This window comes from Cryptomeria japonica, chromosome 3, assembly GCF_030272615.1.
Source record: "Cryptomeria japonica chromosome 3, Sugi_1.0, whole genome shotgun sequence".
NCBI lineage: Eukaryota > Viridiplantae > Streptophyta > Pinopsida > Cupressales > Cupressaceae > Cryptomeria > Cryptomeria japonica.
The window spans coordinates 554,360,050-554,378,464 of record NC_081407.1 but is presented as its reverse complement, the minus strand read 5'-3'; the positions used below and the strand labels follow the sequence as shown (position 1 = coordinate 554,378,464).

Sequence of the window (18,415 nt, the reverse complement as noted above, 5' to 3'; positions counted from 1 at the left end):
ACAATAAGAAGATGGCTGTTCTAGTTTCTGAAAGATAGGCTTATAGATGACCTCCTTGATGCACAGAGATTGTTTCTTTTGCTTTATAGCCCTTGGGTAGATGTCCTTAGTTTATCCTCCTCTTCAGGTTGCAAAAGGCATGAATGAAAAGGTCCTGAAAGGTATCTTCCAAACATAATAAATTGGGAAGATCCACCTGTTAATGCAGCTCAGATGACTTACTTAATTGTGAGGATAAAAGAACTTGGCTTTAAGTTGCCTACCATGTCATCTGTTCGCTATCCATGGCTTATTCATTCACAGTTGATAGACCATTCAGCAATGTTATAGGACAAAAGAATATCATAATATCAACAAAAGACACAATAAACAAGAATAATCGTGAGGATACAACGATTTAGTTGAACTGTGGAGATCCGCTTCTTTCTCATAATGTTCTACACTTCTACCACAATCTGTATAAAAATACAATTACCACCTTCTCATTGTTAATCAAAATGTAATAGTTTATCTCATAGATACAAGACTTGCTGAGTACTCAATGAATTTTTGAAAAATTGCGACGAGAGTTTTACTCACACGAAGTTTTGCTTGAAAATTTGCCAAGTTTTTGGTGAGTTTTTGCTAAAAACTTGGCAAGTCCATGCTTTTTACTTAGTCGCTCAGAAACATAAAGTCCATGGCAACAAAAAAGATGATGTCAACTTCATTTTTCGTTTTCTCTTTACCTCCCCATCCAAGAAAACCCTCCCAACTATCTAGCACACCATTTGCAGTAATTTTGCATTGAGGAGAGAAGATTTGAAGAGAGTTTTGGTTGAATTTCAAAGGAAAATTGGATTTAAAGGTAGGTTTTCTGATTTTCTTTTTCTTTCTTTTTTTAAAACAAATTACTACATTTTTGTTGCATTTTAAATTATTTTATCAATGCTAATACTAATTTGTCTAAAGAGATCTAAATTCCACAAAACAAGATTCATCACCCTTTTTTGATATTTTTTTCTGATTTTTTCATTGTTTTCATAGTTTTTTCATACCCTACTTATTTTTTTTTATATAAATCCTTTTTTTGAAGAAAATGTTTAAACTCTTAGATTAGATTTTTTTTTTTGATATCATGAGATAACCCAGTGACTTAGTCCAGCGACCCAACCACACCTTGCCTCGGTCTTACTTTTTGCTGAGTTTTGGTCTTAGTTACCGGTTCCGGTTCGGATTCGGGTACGGATTCGTGGATTCGGCAATTTTTTTTTTTTTGGTACGGGCACGGGTTCGTCCGTACACACACACACACACACACACACACACACACACACACACACACACACACACACACACATATATATATATGTTCAAACTTCAAACATCAAAATTATATATGTTCATATTTCAAACATACAAATATGAAACATACAATGTAACTTTCCCATACAATGATACATAAATGATAACAGATAAATCATAAATCATAAATCCATAATTGCCAATGCCAATAAATATTCTGTTATTGATGTATCGTAAATCATAAATGTAATATCATATTCATAATTTGCAAAAAAGATAATATTCAAGTTTCAAGTTTCAACTGATTCAAGTTTCAAAATGTTAAAATAAGATTAAAAAATTTGTTTTTTAATTGTTTTTCTTTGTTTTCTAACCCGTGGGCCCTGTTTTTGGGAACCCACGGGCTTGGGTTCACCCGGGTCCTCCTTGGCAGGACCCACAGGGAACCCAGCCGCCTGGGCAAGACCCGGGTGGGACCCAGGTCGAACCAGGCTCGGACCAGGACCGGGCATGAACCAAGACCAGGACCCGGCCATTTTTGGCAAGAACCGGTAACTGAGGTTTTGGGGTATAGAGGGGGCGAGCTGAGGTGAGAATACCTTAATGGATGACTAAGAAGGCTCAAACAACCCAACCATCGGGTTAACCCAGTCCGCGAGAGTTGAACCTTGGACCTACATGGGAAGAACCCAAAGCCTTGGCACAACCTTACCAACCATTTGAGCTATGGGCTGAAGCCCAATTTTTTTTACTGGTTTAAACTAATCTATAATGATTGAAACTAATTTAGGTTGTTTTTAACAAGTTGTGCTTCAACTTTGTATGTGTAGGTTAATAATAATGCCAAATACATAAGCTTCTGCATCCAGTTCAACCTCAAGGTTTGCCCCATCGATACCGCCATCATCATTTGTAGGCACTCGTCTTGTAGGAGCTAGAGACCCTGCTTGGAAATATGGCTATCAAGGACTAGAACCTGGGTCAATTTTTTATATTAAATGCAAAAAAGTATACTGTGGAGGCATAAACCATCTCAAATACCATCTTGGAGGCATTAGTCATCATGATGCCAGGGGTTGTCCGAAGACCACTGAAGAAATAAAAAGAGAAATGAATGCCATACTTGCAACCATAGAAGAGAGAAAAGTGCAAAGGGAGAGGGTAAAGGTAGCCATGGCAGCATCCAAAGTTGCTTCTCGAGGTGCTCTAGTCAGCTTTGAATCAGATGAAGATGCACTTCATAACATAGTGGTCTCTCTTCGTGGTCCATGTATCTAAAACAACTTCACCACCATCACATACACTTCATCTACTTTTAGTAGAGCACCAATATCAACACCTACATTCATGCCACAATTTTTCTATGCCCAAAAGCACACTTGGAGCACAACCATCATTGGAGGAAATTGGGTGGAACAAGGAGGTGCATGAGCATGTAGAAATTGCATGTCTTGATTTTTGGTACTTTAAGAACATCCTTTTCAATGTGGCAAATAATCCTTATTGGGAGAATTTGGTCACTGCATTGATAGTTATGGGAAAAGGCTCCAAGGCACCTTCTTGCACAAACTTGAGTGGGAGGTTGGTTAATGTAATTTTTTTGATAATTTATGTTCTTTAATCTATAGTAATTTATGTCGAATTTAAGCTATTTTTTGTTTTAAAATTAAAATTGTGTACTTAATTTCACTTTGTACTTCTATGTTGCTCATGAATGCAACTGATAGGGCAAGGGAAGTGGTGGAAGATCAAAGAAAGGAATGGAAGAATATGGCTACACTATTCATTATGATTGGTGGATGAATGGAAATAATCACACCATCATTAAATTTAAGTAGCTTGCATAAATGATGTGTTTTTTTTGAAATTGGTGGATGCCTCCAACAAAGTGAAAAATGTAGAACTTTGGCTTTAGTGTTGGAGTAAATTGTCATAGAGGTGGGAATTGAAAATGTGGTGCAAATAATGACTAATAATGCAATAATATATGTTGCGGTTGAGAGAATCGTCCAAGAGAAACACTAGATACTATTTTGGTCATCTTGTGTAGCACATGTCCTTGACCTTCTTTTGAAGGACATGGGAAAACTTGATTGGGTGACACCGATTGTAGAGGATGCAAGGAGGATCACAAAATTTATCTACAATCACTCTTGGGTTCTTCACTTGATGAGAGGTCACACCCAACAAAAATAGTTGGTAAGATTGAGTGTTACAAGGTTTGCAATGATTTTCTTAATGTTGCAAAGCATTTTTGGTTCATTAACGACTTTGAAACAAATGCTTATGAGTCAAACATGGCTAGACTCAACTTATTTGAAGAAGCCTGATGGAGAGAGGGTTGCATGCATAGTATTCGACAACCTATTTGCACAAAGAGCTACAAAGATTGTGAAGGTAACTTCAAAACTTCAAATTTAAATTCAAATTGAATATTTAATTTTTTTAATTTAATTCTTTCATTATAAATTTGTAACTTTAATCTTTTTGTATTTTTAAATTGTAGGTGTTGGAGCCTTTGGTTAGAGTTCTCCACTTGGTAGATGGGGATCAAACCCCAATGGGGTATCTTTATGAGGCCATGTATAGATAATAGGGCCATGGAGTCAATCAAAATTATTATAAGGGGGACCACCTCAAATTTGATCCCAAACGGGAGATTATTGATAGGAGGTGGAACAATCAACTCCACCAACCCATCCATGCAGTAGGGTACTTCCTCAAACCCATTTTTTTCTTCTTAAATGCTTTCTTAGATCCTAGTGGAGAGTTTATGGAGGGCCTCACTACATGCATTCAGAAAATGACACCCCATGTTGAAGTGAGAGACCTCATTGTCAATGTTATAGGGAATCAAAGGATATGCTCTTTTCTTTGAAGCTAGCTAAGAGAGGAAGAACCACTCAAACACTAGGTATAAAGTTTGAAGTCTTTCACATGCATCTTACAAATTACGAATTTCAAATTACAAGTTTACAACTATTGATAATTTGCTAAAATATGTTTTGACATTTGCTTTCTAACTCTTCAATATTTTATTTTGTAGTGTTGGTGGACAAATCTGGGAGGAAATACTTCAAATCTCCAAAGATATGATCTCTGCATTTTATGCCAACCTTGTACTGCATACAATTGTGAGCACAATTGGAGCTTGTTTAAGGCCATCCTTACAAAGAAGAGGAACAAAGTAGCTTAGAAACACCTCAATGACCTTCCTCAATGACCTTGTCTTTGTGCAATACAACCTTTAGTTGTGCGCAAGAAAGACTCAGGAAATATTTGGTGATCCAATTGATTTGGATGAGATAGATCCTTCTAGTGATTGGACAAGGCAAGATGAACAACCTCCATTGTTAACTGAGGATGACATCTATGATTTGGAGAGGCAGGCATTGGAGGAGGGGGGTGCATTGGGATTTTCATTCAATGACATTGAGGAGGATGAGGAGTCATTTCCACTAGCATCTACATCTAGGATGGAGGTCGAGCCACAACTTGTCATTTCGAGTGTGGTAGAGGAGCCACAATAGACTCCTAGGACTAGACCCTCTAGTTCTACTTGTCCCCTAGTTTTCATTAGAGCAAAGAAGAGGAAGTTGTAAAGTGTAGTATTTACTTTTGGAGCAAATAATGAAAAAAGAATATTTTATTGCTTCAAAAAGTTATTAAAGGAGGTCGAGGGCTCATTGTTTTGGTCAATGTTGAAAAACCCTATGAATACTCACAAGACACATGAGTACTCATGGGTTGAAATGTTGGCAAGTAAATTGCCATAAAACTCGACATGTTTTCTTAAAATGTGCGGCGATTTTTATTGGTAAAAATCACAAAAACGGGCTGTGATCCCAAAAAATCATTGCAAAAATCATCTGTATCGGTATTAATTTAAAACACATTATTTTTAGGTGTTTTCATTGTTTTCATGAATGGAACACAAAGGGTGCGAATGCGGACACAAACAAATTGCAATTGAGCACTGGACAATGCGAGTGAGGCCATAACAATGACAAATTGGTCTCATGCCTTCATTGCTTTGTTGATAGTTAACACATTGGTAAAAAACATAGAGATTAACGACTGCTTTAACATAAATATTGGCAAAGCAGTCAGTTGCTCCTCTTTTATCACAACCTTGCTTTCCAAAGGGCACAAGTGATTACAAACAAGTTATTCCTTTCCATAAGTCATTGAAAAATTCAGCTTATGATCAGCTTGCCAATCGATTACATTTCGTAGAAACAATGTTGTCAAATATTTTACCATGCCTTTTATTGTAATCTGTTATTAGTTTTAACTTGATTTTCAGTTTTTATAAGCATGTTAAATTTACCATGAAATGGATACTTTCATAAGTAGAACTTCTATTGCCATGTGAAATAAATCTTCTCAATAATTTTAATCTTGGTTTTGAATTAATAAGAATTAATCACTGTAATATATCTTTGTTTACTTCTTTTGATTAGATTGTGACTTAAAACTTGACATACAAGCTATAGCAGAGATATTTACAAAATCTGTCATAAGGGCTACGATTGATTACAAACATACAAAAAACTAATGCTATGAAGCGAAAAAGAGAAAACACTGCTTTGGATTGGTGATTGCAGAACTCAAAGCCAGCACCAAAAATACACCAAAATGAAACTAACACACATTCCACCTCCCAACACCTGAATTTTCTACTACACCCTATTCTATGAAATCGTCAACTTCCATGGCATTAAATTTCTGACCAGGATCCCTAGCAACTATAGGATTGAAGTGAACGCCGTTGAAGATTTCTTTACACTTTTGGGATCTATGCAGCCTATCAGCATAGAAGATGGGGATGATGAAGTTATAATTGCATGAAGGATAATTATTTTAGTTTAGTTGATCTCATAGGATCAACATCTCAGCCACCTACTGTGCTTATGGATACATTGGATAGTGTTTGTAATTTTGTAGTTCCATTTTGACGCTATTACCATAACTAGTCAGGTAACTACAGTGACGTGCATCAATAAAAAACTCAAAATCCATTGAAATGCAGCAACTGCCAAGTTCCAACAACCGTATACTTGTCAAAATGAAACAAAGAGTTGATATTTAATTATAAAGTACCTATTCAAACATTTGTAAAGAAATATTTATCATATTTATTCACGTCATTCTGGACACTTTGTTGCATTTATTTCAAAAAACATTTATAAATCCAAAACTGAGTATTACTTTTTTTTTTATGAATACAACATAGAATATGAAATCCATGGCACCAAAACTAAACATATAATTCTATGGCTTAGAGAAGTCCATTACTCATCCCACCATCATGACAAGTCATGTGTTGGAGTTTAAGATAGGTCTTGGATGATGATGTATCCATGATATTTGCTTGTTTCTCAGTGACTAGTGTGTATATTCAAGTGAGGAATCTATTGTTAAAGTTTTATTGAAGCCTTCAAGACTACATGATTTGTTGTCAAGCTCATTAACAAAGAGGAACAATTAAGTAAAAAGATAAATGGTTATCTTCTAGTTTGTCCTTAGCTAGGATACTAATAGATGGGATTGTTCTATGAGTTGTTTGTGTATGGCATTATTGATATATTTTTGCATTATGAAAATGGCATATCTTGCCAACCATGATTTAACTTGTATCCAGCAGCACAATGATTGCAGCACGCCAACTTTTCCTATTGCAGTCCTTGTATACTAAACAAATTTTCCAATGTATGAAGAAAGATATTTCTTGATTGTGTCTTTGATTGTGAAGATGCAGAGATTTGCAATAAGGGTTATGTATTTTGTATATTTTATGATCATGATTCATCAATTGCTTAATACTTGTTTAGATTTATAGTTTGATGAGGGTTTGGGGGCAGCACCCCTTGTAGGGTCCTAGGGCAGTGCCCCTAGCATGTTCCCTAGTGTGATATAGGGTAGGGTTGAGGGATGGAGCCCTTGCCATTGAGCATAAGTGAAGACCTTTAAAACCACACAGACCTTCATGGCAAATAGCATTTTCATTTTTTTAAGGAAATCCTACATGACATGTCATAAACCAAACAAGCATTGAAAGGTTGCACGTATTTTTTTAAAAGTAACTGAAATGATGAGTCTACCTTGCTAGACTCACCTAGACTTAGGGAGTCTAGTGAGTACTTAGTAGCCAAGTTTCCCAAACCCAACAAGGGTCACTCGCCTTGGGACTCGTTGAGTCTAGGCAAGTTCGGGCAATTTTGGGAATTATGGTCCAAACCATTGAAAAACTCAGACTTAGCAAAAACTTGGCAGACCCAAAAAATTTAAAAACTTGAGACTCGGCAAAAACTTGGGGAAAACATGGCAATAAATCAACAATTTTATTGAACATTTTAAAATATATAATTTTTTAAAAATATTCTTCAAAACACATACTACTAAATTTTTAGAGCATATTACTAATTTGTTTCATATATAAATCAAAACTAGGCTTTAATACATATCATAGATGAAAAAACAAGTTCAAGCTCTAAATGGGTTACGATGCCACTTCCACTAGCCATGCCATATGTAGAAGTTGCCTCATCTAAAGAGATTTTTGGCAAGTTGTGTGATAATAATGTCTAAGTTAGCACACTCAATATTTATATCCCAATTACTCGTCACCCCCTCATTTAATCAAGTTTCTTCTTTGACAAGAGATCCCAATAACTAATGGGGATTTGGGAGTGAAAAGTGCCCTTCATGGGATTTGGGGACAATATCGCCAACGAGGTCAAGGAATAGCATCCCTTGTAGGGGTTTGGGGGAAACAACCCCAATAGAAACACAAGGTGTTGCTCGTGGGGTCCTTTGAAACCACACAAACCTTCATCATCTACTGTTGGGTGCCCTAAGTCTCCAATCACAAGTGAAAATGAAATGAAAATCATGTGTTTGAGCAATACGCAAGAAAAAGGTTCTTATATGGATCTAGATGAGTTATTAACACAATTGTTTTTAGTTGACTTGTAGTTTTAATGGTATCAATTAAATTTGTAGGGTGATTAACTTGTCTCACAATTTGGCTTGTGAGTACTGACGAGTTTTGAAACTATGGTCCAAACAATCCTAGGAGATGATAAGATGGGTGCTTTTGGAGGCAATTTGTGTAGAATAGATAGAGCTAGTGGCCTTGGAGATTAGTATTCCATAATCTTAGAGCTGAGCATTGTCAATAGTGTTCATATAAACATAAGGGCATGGGTGGGGGTTGGAGCAATCTATTTTAAGGTATGGTGTATTGTGAATCATGAATATACTCTTTACTTTGTTGGATACAATATGATGAAGTTGTCTATAAATTCGTTGTCTTGTGCTGTTGATGTGTGTCATAGTTGATTGCCAATCTTTACTTAGTAAATCTATAACTTAGGTGTGAATGGGAAACTTGGAATTTTGCGATAATAGAAAACATTAAAGTCAGAGCCAACAAAGTATTTACACCTAGAACCCAAACATATTAACATAATTTAAAGATCATTGGCAATGAACAATCAAGTTCTAAGAGTGATAGATTTCTCAAATTTCATCTAATAATTGAATCCAGTTTTTGAAGAGTTATTATTGCCACAATAATACAACATTTTTAGAAAAAGAAAAATTATGTCTTGTACTAGTCTTCATCTTGTTAGGGTAAAAAGCCCCATTCCAAACTTAATCTTGGAGGAAAAAATATCCTAATACTTGACTTGAATTTGTAAAGCAAAAAATATTTCCAACTTTAATATTTAGGTCCATTGTATTATTTATCACATGACTTAGAATTTGTGAAGCAAAAATATTTCCAACTTTAATAGCTAGGTCAATTGTATTTTTCATTACAATAGTTTAAAAAATAAAAGCTCTTCAGATATATGAGATCAATTGAGTTTAATTTGTTTTTTATGATTGTTCTTGCCTTGAAAAAATTAAAGAAATTTTTGAATTGACCATTATGTTGCTATCCTGTGAATTTAAAGCAAGTATTTTATTTTCTATAGAAAAATAATATCATAAAATACCTGCCTATATCTGGTTGTCAACTAGGAAATAGTTTTTGGAAACTTAACATAATTGTTTAATTAATTTTAGTGTGTGATTGTGTGTAATAATTTGTAGGATAATTGACGAGGCATTGACAGACGGAGTCAAAGTTGCTGTATGCAGCACATCAAATGAGAAGGCGGTAAGTATATCAAGATTTTGATATATTGCTATCCTTTTTGGGGTTTGAAATTTGAATTATAAATGAAGATTGATAATTCATCATACTCTACTTTGTAGTTGTGCTTGTTGAGAATTTGAAGTCCACGAGTCTCTCAAGTATTATTGTAATGGTATTTGATACATTAACAAGAAGCAAGATCTCCTTATAAAGGAGAATGCAAAAGAGAAGTTTCTAAAAAGAAACATAACAGAACAAACTACAAAAATAGAAACTATCTAATATCTTACAAATGACCATTGATATAACAAATATAGAATATTATGCTAATACCCTCCCTTAATGGTCATTTTATAAATTGCACCAAGTTGCCCCCTAAATTTTACAAACTTGTTCGAGTTCAGAGACTTGGTGAGGATATCTGCAGTTTGATCCTCAGTTGGAACATACTGCAACTGCATTGATTCATCTTCTAAAAGCTTGCGGATGAAATGACAATGAAGCTCAACATGTTTGGTCCGCTCATGGAAGACTAGATTTTTGGCAAGTTTGAGCACCCCTTGATTATCATAGAATAAGGGAGAAGGACCTACTTGAGACATTTGCATGTCAGAAAGCATCCTTCGAAGCCAAATTGCCTCACAAGTTGGCTTAACAATTCCCTGATATTTTGCTTCAGTTGAGGAAAGAGCTACTTCTTGATGCTCCTTGCTGGTCCATGTGACTGCACATGTGCCCAAACTGAAGACATACCCTGCCCAAACTAAGTCTATAAAACCAATGAGCCTAGGATCTTTGCTTCTATTGTATAGAATGCCAAATTCAAGAGTGCCCTTCACATATCTTAGCACACACTTCATTGCAACCCAATGTTCAGCTTTTGGGGCTGTCATGAAGCGAGATATGTAGCTGACAACATAACTGAAAGATCCCCAAGTAGTCTGAACTAAATTTTTCCCTGATTTTAATGTTGCTGATTGAAGGTTTTAGGATAGTTTTCAAGTGTTTTTGCTTGGGTTGTGATGCCAATATTTGAATAAGGGTTTAATATGAAACATATGCCATTTCAACAATGATTTTGAACCCAAATTGCAGAATTATATCCAGAATTCTGATTTTTAATAACAACAAGATAGTAACTTTCAGAATTTATAGAATTGATTCAAATATGCATACCCAGAGTCCAACGCTCAATCAATGGAGGGTTTTATTGTAGAATTCAATGTAATCACAATACAGGAGTATCCATTGAGGTTTAATGACTCCAGTTGACTTTATTTGCACCAACAATAATTATCAAAAACAAATAATGAGAGAAATAGTGGAATTGCTAAGACCCACGCCTGGCTTGTAGGCAGGATTATTGGCTACAACTGGAAATTATTCAGTTGGCCAAACAACTGAATCATAGAATCTTCTTGATCCCTAGTGAATTTCATATTTGTTGATGACAACTTCTGATCACAATATCTGCTCAAGCCCTAGTGTCAATTTTGGATAGTATGGCCTGCATGAAGGAATGTATGGCTAGTGTATGGCTAGTGTAATGGTACGACTGGCTTAGGAAAGGTATGGCCAACTTAGGAGAATGTACAGCTGTCTTGAGAAATCTCAAATCCCTCCAAATCTATCATGTTTCATCTTATTTCTGCTACAAACAATTTTATTATTAACCCTTGCAGGCAATTTCACTAATTATCAGTAAAATCATTCTCTTGGCAACAATTATTTTTATTGAATTTCACCAATCTGATTGTACCAAACTCTTGATGCTTATTTGTTGGGAAATAACCAGTAAAGCTACTTGTAAAATACTCCAATTAAGCACAATTGGAAACCTTGTATAGATTTCCCACAACTATGAACTGGGTTTCCATCCAATTCACAAATCTCCAGGGAGTTTTCGTTCCCAGATGTCTGAAAGGCTGCCGAAATTCATCCCCACAGCTCAATTCTCCAATTGCTGATGTAAAAATGAATCAATGAATGCCCAAATGAAACCACCTCATGCCATTTTATTGTCTCCCAACCCTAATCAAACTTTTTAGGGTTTTCTCCTTTATTTTAATGAAGTTATTTTGTAATTTATCTCCCTTAAGTAGCTCGATCAGCTTGAGGGTCTAATTCATCATTAATAAAGTGCCCACCTTTTAAAACAACTTAACAACTCCTAGGGGGGCGTGCCATGGGAGGTTTTTAAGTTATATTTTATTTTAACTTTATAATATAAAATAATAAAGTTACATTGTTATGGCTTTTAATTATTTCTATAAATAGTCATCATAATATAAAATTACTCGTTTTAGCCATGGATGGCTTTCTATTTTTAGCAAAAAAGTGACTTAGCCATAAATATTATTATTTGCTCAAGGATGAAGACAACCAACTGCCAAACTGTAGCGTTTAAGTCCTTCCCTGCCTGGAGTAACATCTCCTATCCATTGGATTTGCCTATAGAGATGGATAATAGGCAAATCTCAACACCTGAGTGATCAACTAGGAAAGAGGGGACATTACAATAATTGAGGTCAGGTCTAGTGGCAGTGAGCTAGATGAGGCTGCCCACTAGTTGAATGAATAAGTAGTGAATCCGATTTGGCTAATAGTTTCAGCCCTTTCTCCATAGGTGTAGATGCAGGTTTGTAGTCATTCATCTGAAACTTATCAGGCAAACTTCAAGCATACTTGGACTAGGAGATAAAAATACTACCTTTAGTTTGCCAAACCTCTACACCGAGACAATAATGTATAAGTCCCAAATTTGTCATGTCAAAGGATTGACACAAATTTTGTTTGATTTTTTCAATCAAATGTGTCGAGCTCCCTATAGTGATTAGGTCATCAACATAGACAACAAGAAAAAGTATATCATCACTAGACTGTTTGACATACATATTAGAATTAGGACTCCTCTTAAAACCATGATCAACTAGGTAGTTATCAATTTTCATGTACCATGCCCAAGGAGCCCGTTTAAGACCATAGAGTGCTTTCACCAGTCTGCATACCTGGTGTTCTTTACCGACAACCTTGAAATCAAGAGGTTACGTTATGTATACCTCTTCCTCCAAATCACCATTGAGGAAGGCACATTTAATGTCCATTTGATGGACTTTCCAACCAAACTGAGCTGCAATGTCAAGGACAAGCTAGATGGTGCTATTCTTGGTTGTGGGAACAAAAGTCTCCTCGTAATCGATTCCCTCTTTCTGTGAGAACCCTCTAGCAACCAACTGTGCTTTGTACTTATCAAGAGTGCCATCTGCATGATACTTTACTTTGTAGACCCACTTACAACCAATAGGTTTCTTCCTAGGTGGAAGATCAGAGAGGACCCAAGTGTTGTTCTTCAGAAGACTATGATGTTAGCCTCCATAGCATGTTCCTACTCAGGTATTCCTTTAGCCTCTAAATATGTCTGAGGCTCATAGACATTGTGAATGTTGGCCATAAGAGCAAAGTTCATTGTGTTCTTTTGCTTGCTCTTTCTTCTAGTCAATCTACCCTCAATGAGTTCATCATCACGAAGATTACCAATGGTCTTGGCCCACCACTTAGGCCGGAGAGTAGAAGTACCAACATCCAAATCAAGAATGTCAACATGACTTGGGGTACTGTTGTGACCTTTTCACACATCGTCCCATTGCTAACGGGGACCCCCTCTTTTTCGGCTTCCTGCGTTGTTTGGTTAGGGTTTTGGCTGCTTAGTGGGCAATTTTGTGTTTTCCGTGCCGGAGTCTTGGAGTTTTGATCATGCCTAATGCTGTTTAGGGTTTTTGAAGTTACAGGATCAAGTTGCAAACGTTGGAATTTTAATGATCCTAATTTTGTCTAATTGTTGACCTTCTTCAGCGTTAACGTTTTTTAAACACGCACATCGATGATTTTAAAGTGCCAAGGTATTTTCAGACCTTTTGGAGTTGTTTTCTCGCTCCTAAGGTATTATTAAAGTTGATTTCGCAATTTATCCCGATAAATTTCCTTGTGTTTCCCTCAATTTTTTGGAAAATTTGCCTAGGTCCAATTGAGTTTTATCAAGTTTTAAAGTTTTCTAGTGATTTTGAGTGGTTAAAATGTCAAAATTTCTAAGGGAAATCCATATTCTAAGGGTTAAAAGGTCAAAATTCCATGCTAGAGGTGCTTTTCCCTTCATATTCCTGACTACCTCAAAATCCGGACTACACATGGGTTTCCCCTGAAATCCATACTGGCTATGATTTTCCACTACTGTTTATCCACGCCTGGGTCGTTTTTCCCCTGGAAGTATCAAATTTGACTAAGTGTTAGGATTTTTTTTGGACTGCCTTCGTTTTTCCACCGGGAGTGCGGATGAAGTTGAGGATGATTCCATGCCTCGATCGATTTTCCACCAGGTATTTGTGACAAGTTAATGCGGATTTTTGTGCAGACTCTTAGTCCATACCCAAGTCGATTTTCCACTGAGAGCAATATGATGAGTTTTGAGTCCGGATTTTCATCCAGACTGAGGTCGTTTTTCCACCAGGGAGTGTTTTTTTTGCAAATGGAGTGAATTTGGAGTGTGGATTCTTTATCCATGGCCATATCGATTTTCCCTTGGCCTATTTTATGTGCATTTTGATGAATTTTAGCATGGATTTTTATCCATACTGATATCGATTTTTCCTTGTGGGGAAAATTTTGGTGTTTTAAGTGATTTTTTTAATCCCTACCTATATCGATTTTCCCCCAGAGGCTTAATTTTGATTGAAATTGAAATATTTAATAAATGAGCCCCATTTTAATTGTTTTTAAATGATGATTGACGATTATTTAAAATTTTAAAAACAAAATTAAATAACTTGCAATGAGCATTTAATGTTTTTACCCTTCTAGAAGCAAGTTAGTTTTACCAAACAAGTATATAAGCAAGTGTTTTATCCCACATTGCTTGTGTGGTGAAAGTAAGAGGCAAAAGTAAGTATAACAGAGGAGTCTCCAGCAATATTTTATTATTAAGTTTGCCAGGGGTCTCCATGTTTGGTGATTTTTCTCTCTTATTGGCGAATTTTGGCGAAGTGTTGAAGTGAAGTGTTTGATTGAAGGCCTCCATTTCTTTTCCAGCTTGGCAATCCTCTCCATTGCTGCCATTGAGGTTTATTGCCTCCATATTTTTCAGATTTTCGATTTTTGGTAAGTTCGCCATTTTTGCTGAAAATCACGATTTTGTGGAAGGTGGCGATGTTTGGTATTTGATGAGCTTTGGCGATTTTTCCACCATTATTGCTTGGTGTTCCAGATTTGAGTTGGAGATTGTTGGCAGATTGGAGGTGCATTGAAGACATTTTTTCAGATTTTCCAAGGATAGCGCCATAGCTGGAAATTGCGATTTTGATTTGGCAAGTGTTTTGTGCCATTGTTTTGGTGAATTCCCTTCACACTTGGTGGCTGCCATCATTCCCAACATGCTGATATGTTGTAGATCTGAGTTTGTCCTCCATTGTTGCAGCTTGTTCAACCTCCATAGCTTGTTGGGAAATCAATTTTCAGACTTACATCTTGTTCCCAGCTATTTGGTGCCATAAGCGATTTTATCCAAGGAGCCGATTGGAGGCATTTTCAATCAATTTTCAGAGTTATCTTCCATTGTTGCAGACCTGAAACTCCATTGTAGGGGTGTTGTCCTCAGAAAATAAATCTTTCCAGCCACCTACCTACCTTGCAATTTCACTTGGGAAGCATATTTTGCTTCATTCCGGAGTTTATTTCTAAGTATTTTATCATTCCTAAGGGTGCTGGTAAGTCTGAAAACTTCATTTCTAGATTTGTCTTCAGACAAAGTTTTTATTTGCATCCCTACATACATGCTTAGATTTTCTTATGTTTGCCTTGGAAGGTTGATTCTCATCAATTTATGCATATCTAGGTGATTGCAACATGTTTTAAAAGTTTAATTTTCAGGTTGTCTTTAGATTAGTTGACCTCCATTTTTTACTGCGGAAGGTGTCCTCAGACATACTTTGTGTGAAAACACAACCTTTCACACCTTTCCTTAGTCACTGCTGATTCGATATACTACTTTGCACTCTAGTTTGCACAATTTCTAAGTATAAGGAGGTATTAATGAATTTCATAGAGGGTTTCCATACCGTAACGTTGTCACATTTTGAATCTAATTGTCGAGATCTACCAAGAGTGGACTATTTTTCTGACTTTATTCTCTAATTAGCTTAAAATCTTTAGAAAGTCAGGAACTTTATTTATTTTTCTAAGTTCTAAGTTCAAGCCTCGTACAGGTGCGATGTTGAAGTTTGGATTTAAGGAAAGGAAAGAACTACAAAAGATACTGGAGACTGGATTCTATTCAGAGCCTAAGATTTCATCCAGATGGAAGGAGATCACAGATACAAACATGCATTTCCTGGACCTGAACCAGATGCGACAGCGGATGGTCGGAGTCGGAAATCAAATTCGTTCCCCGACATAAGTGAATATTATGAAGAGTGGTATTTTTCATGCCGTTGGATTTCCACAGTCCATACAATGCAGTGAGCTTATCCTGGAGTGTGCACGATATTATGATCCTCTCACGCGAATGATCGAAACTCCTAAGGGCGTTGTTATTGGCTACCTTGCTGAGGATGCTATTGCCGAGGTATTCGGGATTCCACGTGGAACAGATACGAAGGATGCGAACAAGGATGAATATAAAGAGCGATACACGAAGAAGATGGATGCGTGTAAGAATATAATAAACAAAGAGTGGATGATTGAGCCTAGGCTTCATCATTCCAACGCTCCCAAGACACTCATGTGCACAGACTTCAAAGAGGAGTATAGTGACTCAGTATTCCTGTTATACAGAGTGATGGGGATGCCGCAGGGTGCAATATTCGATGGATGGATATTCTATTTCATCCAAGATTGTCTTAGAGGGACATTGGTAAATTGGTCTAAGATCATAAGTGACAATCTGGACATTTAGCTGAGGAATGTACATCGGTCCAAGTCATTCGCCATGACTTTTTACCTGATATACTTGCTTGCACGATTCGTTTCATACAGAGGATTGATATGCAAAGGTGAAGTCGGGAATGGGCAAGGACAATTTAGGAGTCATGAATGCTACCCCCAACGGAACATGTATAGAATTGAAGACTATAAGAGAGTGAATGACGTATTCATAATGTACATCACGCGGATGCTGCAAGGCGGAATCCACAAAAGATTGTCCAAGGAGGCAACAGAGCTAATAGAGAAATATGGATCGTGGTATATTCAGTTTCCCACTTTCACGTACCTTAGGATTCATGGGTTTCAATCCGAAGTCTACAGGCTTCCTAGGTATCCGTCCGACAGAATGATCTTGTTGGAAGTGGTGAGATAGCTTCTAGAGTTTGATGCCATTCAAAGAGAGAGGCATAGGACAAACATGACTTTCCTTATTTCAGTTGGGAAGACATCAGAGTTTTGTCAGTCTGCCTTAGCTACCAGCACTGCAAGTGAGGAGCTTGCATTCTATCGATTTGCAACCTTCAAGAAAAGATAAAGATTTGATCCAGATAAGAAAGTTGGAAGGATCAGGGGAGAGAAGTTCATCCATAAGGTAGACATAGAAGATTATTGGGCCAACCTAGTGGATGAGCAAGCAGTGAAGAGAAGAATGTGGTCCAGAATGTCACTGGATTTCATGAGGAAGTGTGGACTTTTCCTCATTCCTGATCAGGTGCTAGATGACAGGGATCATACACATCCACAGTATGAGAATGAAATGAAGAAGGCAATTTTATTACCAAATTGGTAGTTGTCAGAGGAGATTGATCTGAATGTTTTGATGAGAGATGTCTTGAGTTTCTCCCGTGCATGGGTAGATATGCAAATGAATAAGTTAGTTGATATGGGGGTTCCCTTCACTTATGAAAAGATGAGGCCAGAAGAGTCTACTTCCGAAGATGATCAGAGGACTATCAATGATGTTAGAATTCATGCAGACGAAGAGAGTCAAGCTCCCAAGAGAAGGAAGAACACGCCAAGAGGAGTCAAGGCCAGAGGGAAGAAGATTGAGGAGGTGAAGAAGAAGAAACAAAAGACTATCATTCCTCCACCTATCATTCCTTCACCACCTCTTAGTATCTCATCAATTAAAGTGATTGAAATAACAAAGTAGAATAAGGAAACCCAACAATGTTCCAACACAGTGATACTACTAGAGAATATTCAGGAGTTACATGCCACAGCAACATCTGCACCTTCAAATGAGAATGATGATCAGCGGGGATCCCCTACTATCCTTTTGGAAGTTAGTTTTGGAAATGAAGTATACAATTTGACTAGGAATAATCCTGATGATGATGATGATGTTATCTTGGCATTGAGAGGACTTGATCGAGAAATGTGTCTCGATGATGGTATGGAGATGGCCGCTATTCCTGATTGGCTGATTAGAAGTATGGATAAAAGTAAGAAAATGATAGAGGTACAACCTATTGATAACATTGATGATTACCTAACTTTGAGTGCTAAGGAGAAGGAACCTAAGAGAGCTGAGATTTTGTCACACATAGCTAGAGATGAGACAAGAATGCGGATTGCGCAGGTTGCTGTTCCTATTGTAGGCGTGACAGTAGACATTGCTACTCCTATGGATTTCCAGATCACTTCAGTTGCCCTCGGTCGTACATCAAGAGAGAAAGAGTTTCAGGAAGTTGGTGATAACCTCAAGGCGATCGACGCAAGGTTAGACAGAGAAATTGCAAAGAAGGAAAAGTACAGAGAAGAGAATATCAGACTTAGAGAGTATATTGCAGGTATAAGGCATAAGAATCCCACCCTTATTTCCCCTATTGCAGTTGACCATGGAATACATTCACACTATGAGGTAGCGAGAGATACACTCTTGAAGGTGGAAAAGTGGATTGAGAGCGCAAGAAAGCAGACAGATGATTTCCTTACTCAGTTTGTCGAGGCATATGATAGGACAATAGGGCTCGTGTTTAGAATCTAGTATTTGGACGGAGTTTGGGA

The 18,415-nt window shown here is 36.9% G+C and overlaps 1 protein-coding gene across 3 annotated transcripts in view; it reads left to right on the top strand.

Moving 5' to 3' along the window:
- LOC131029893 (CBBY-like protein) overlaps positions 1 to 18,415 on the top strand; it is a 184,908-nt gene that overhangs the window by 44,013 nt on the left and 122,480 nt on the right. For all 3 annotated transcript variants that reach the window (XM_057960555.2, XM_057960553.2, XM_057960554.2), the window contains exon 4: positions 9,388 to 9,454. In XM_057960555.2, the coding sequence (XP_057816538.2) occupies positions 9,388 to 9,454 (67 nt within the window). The remainder of the gene's footprint in view (positions 1 to 9,387; positions 9,455 to 18,415) is intronic.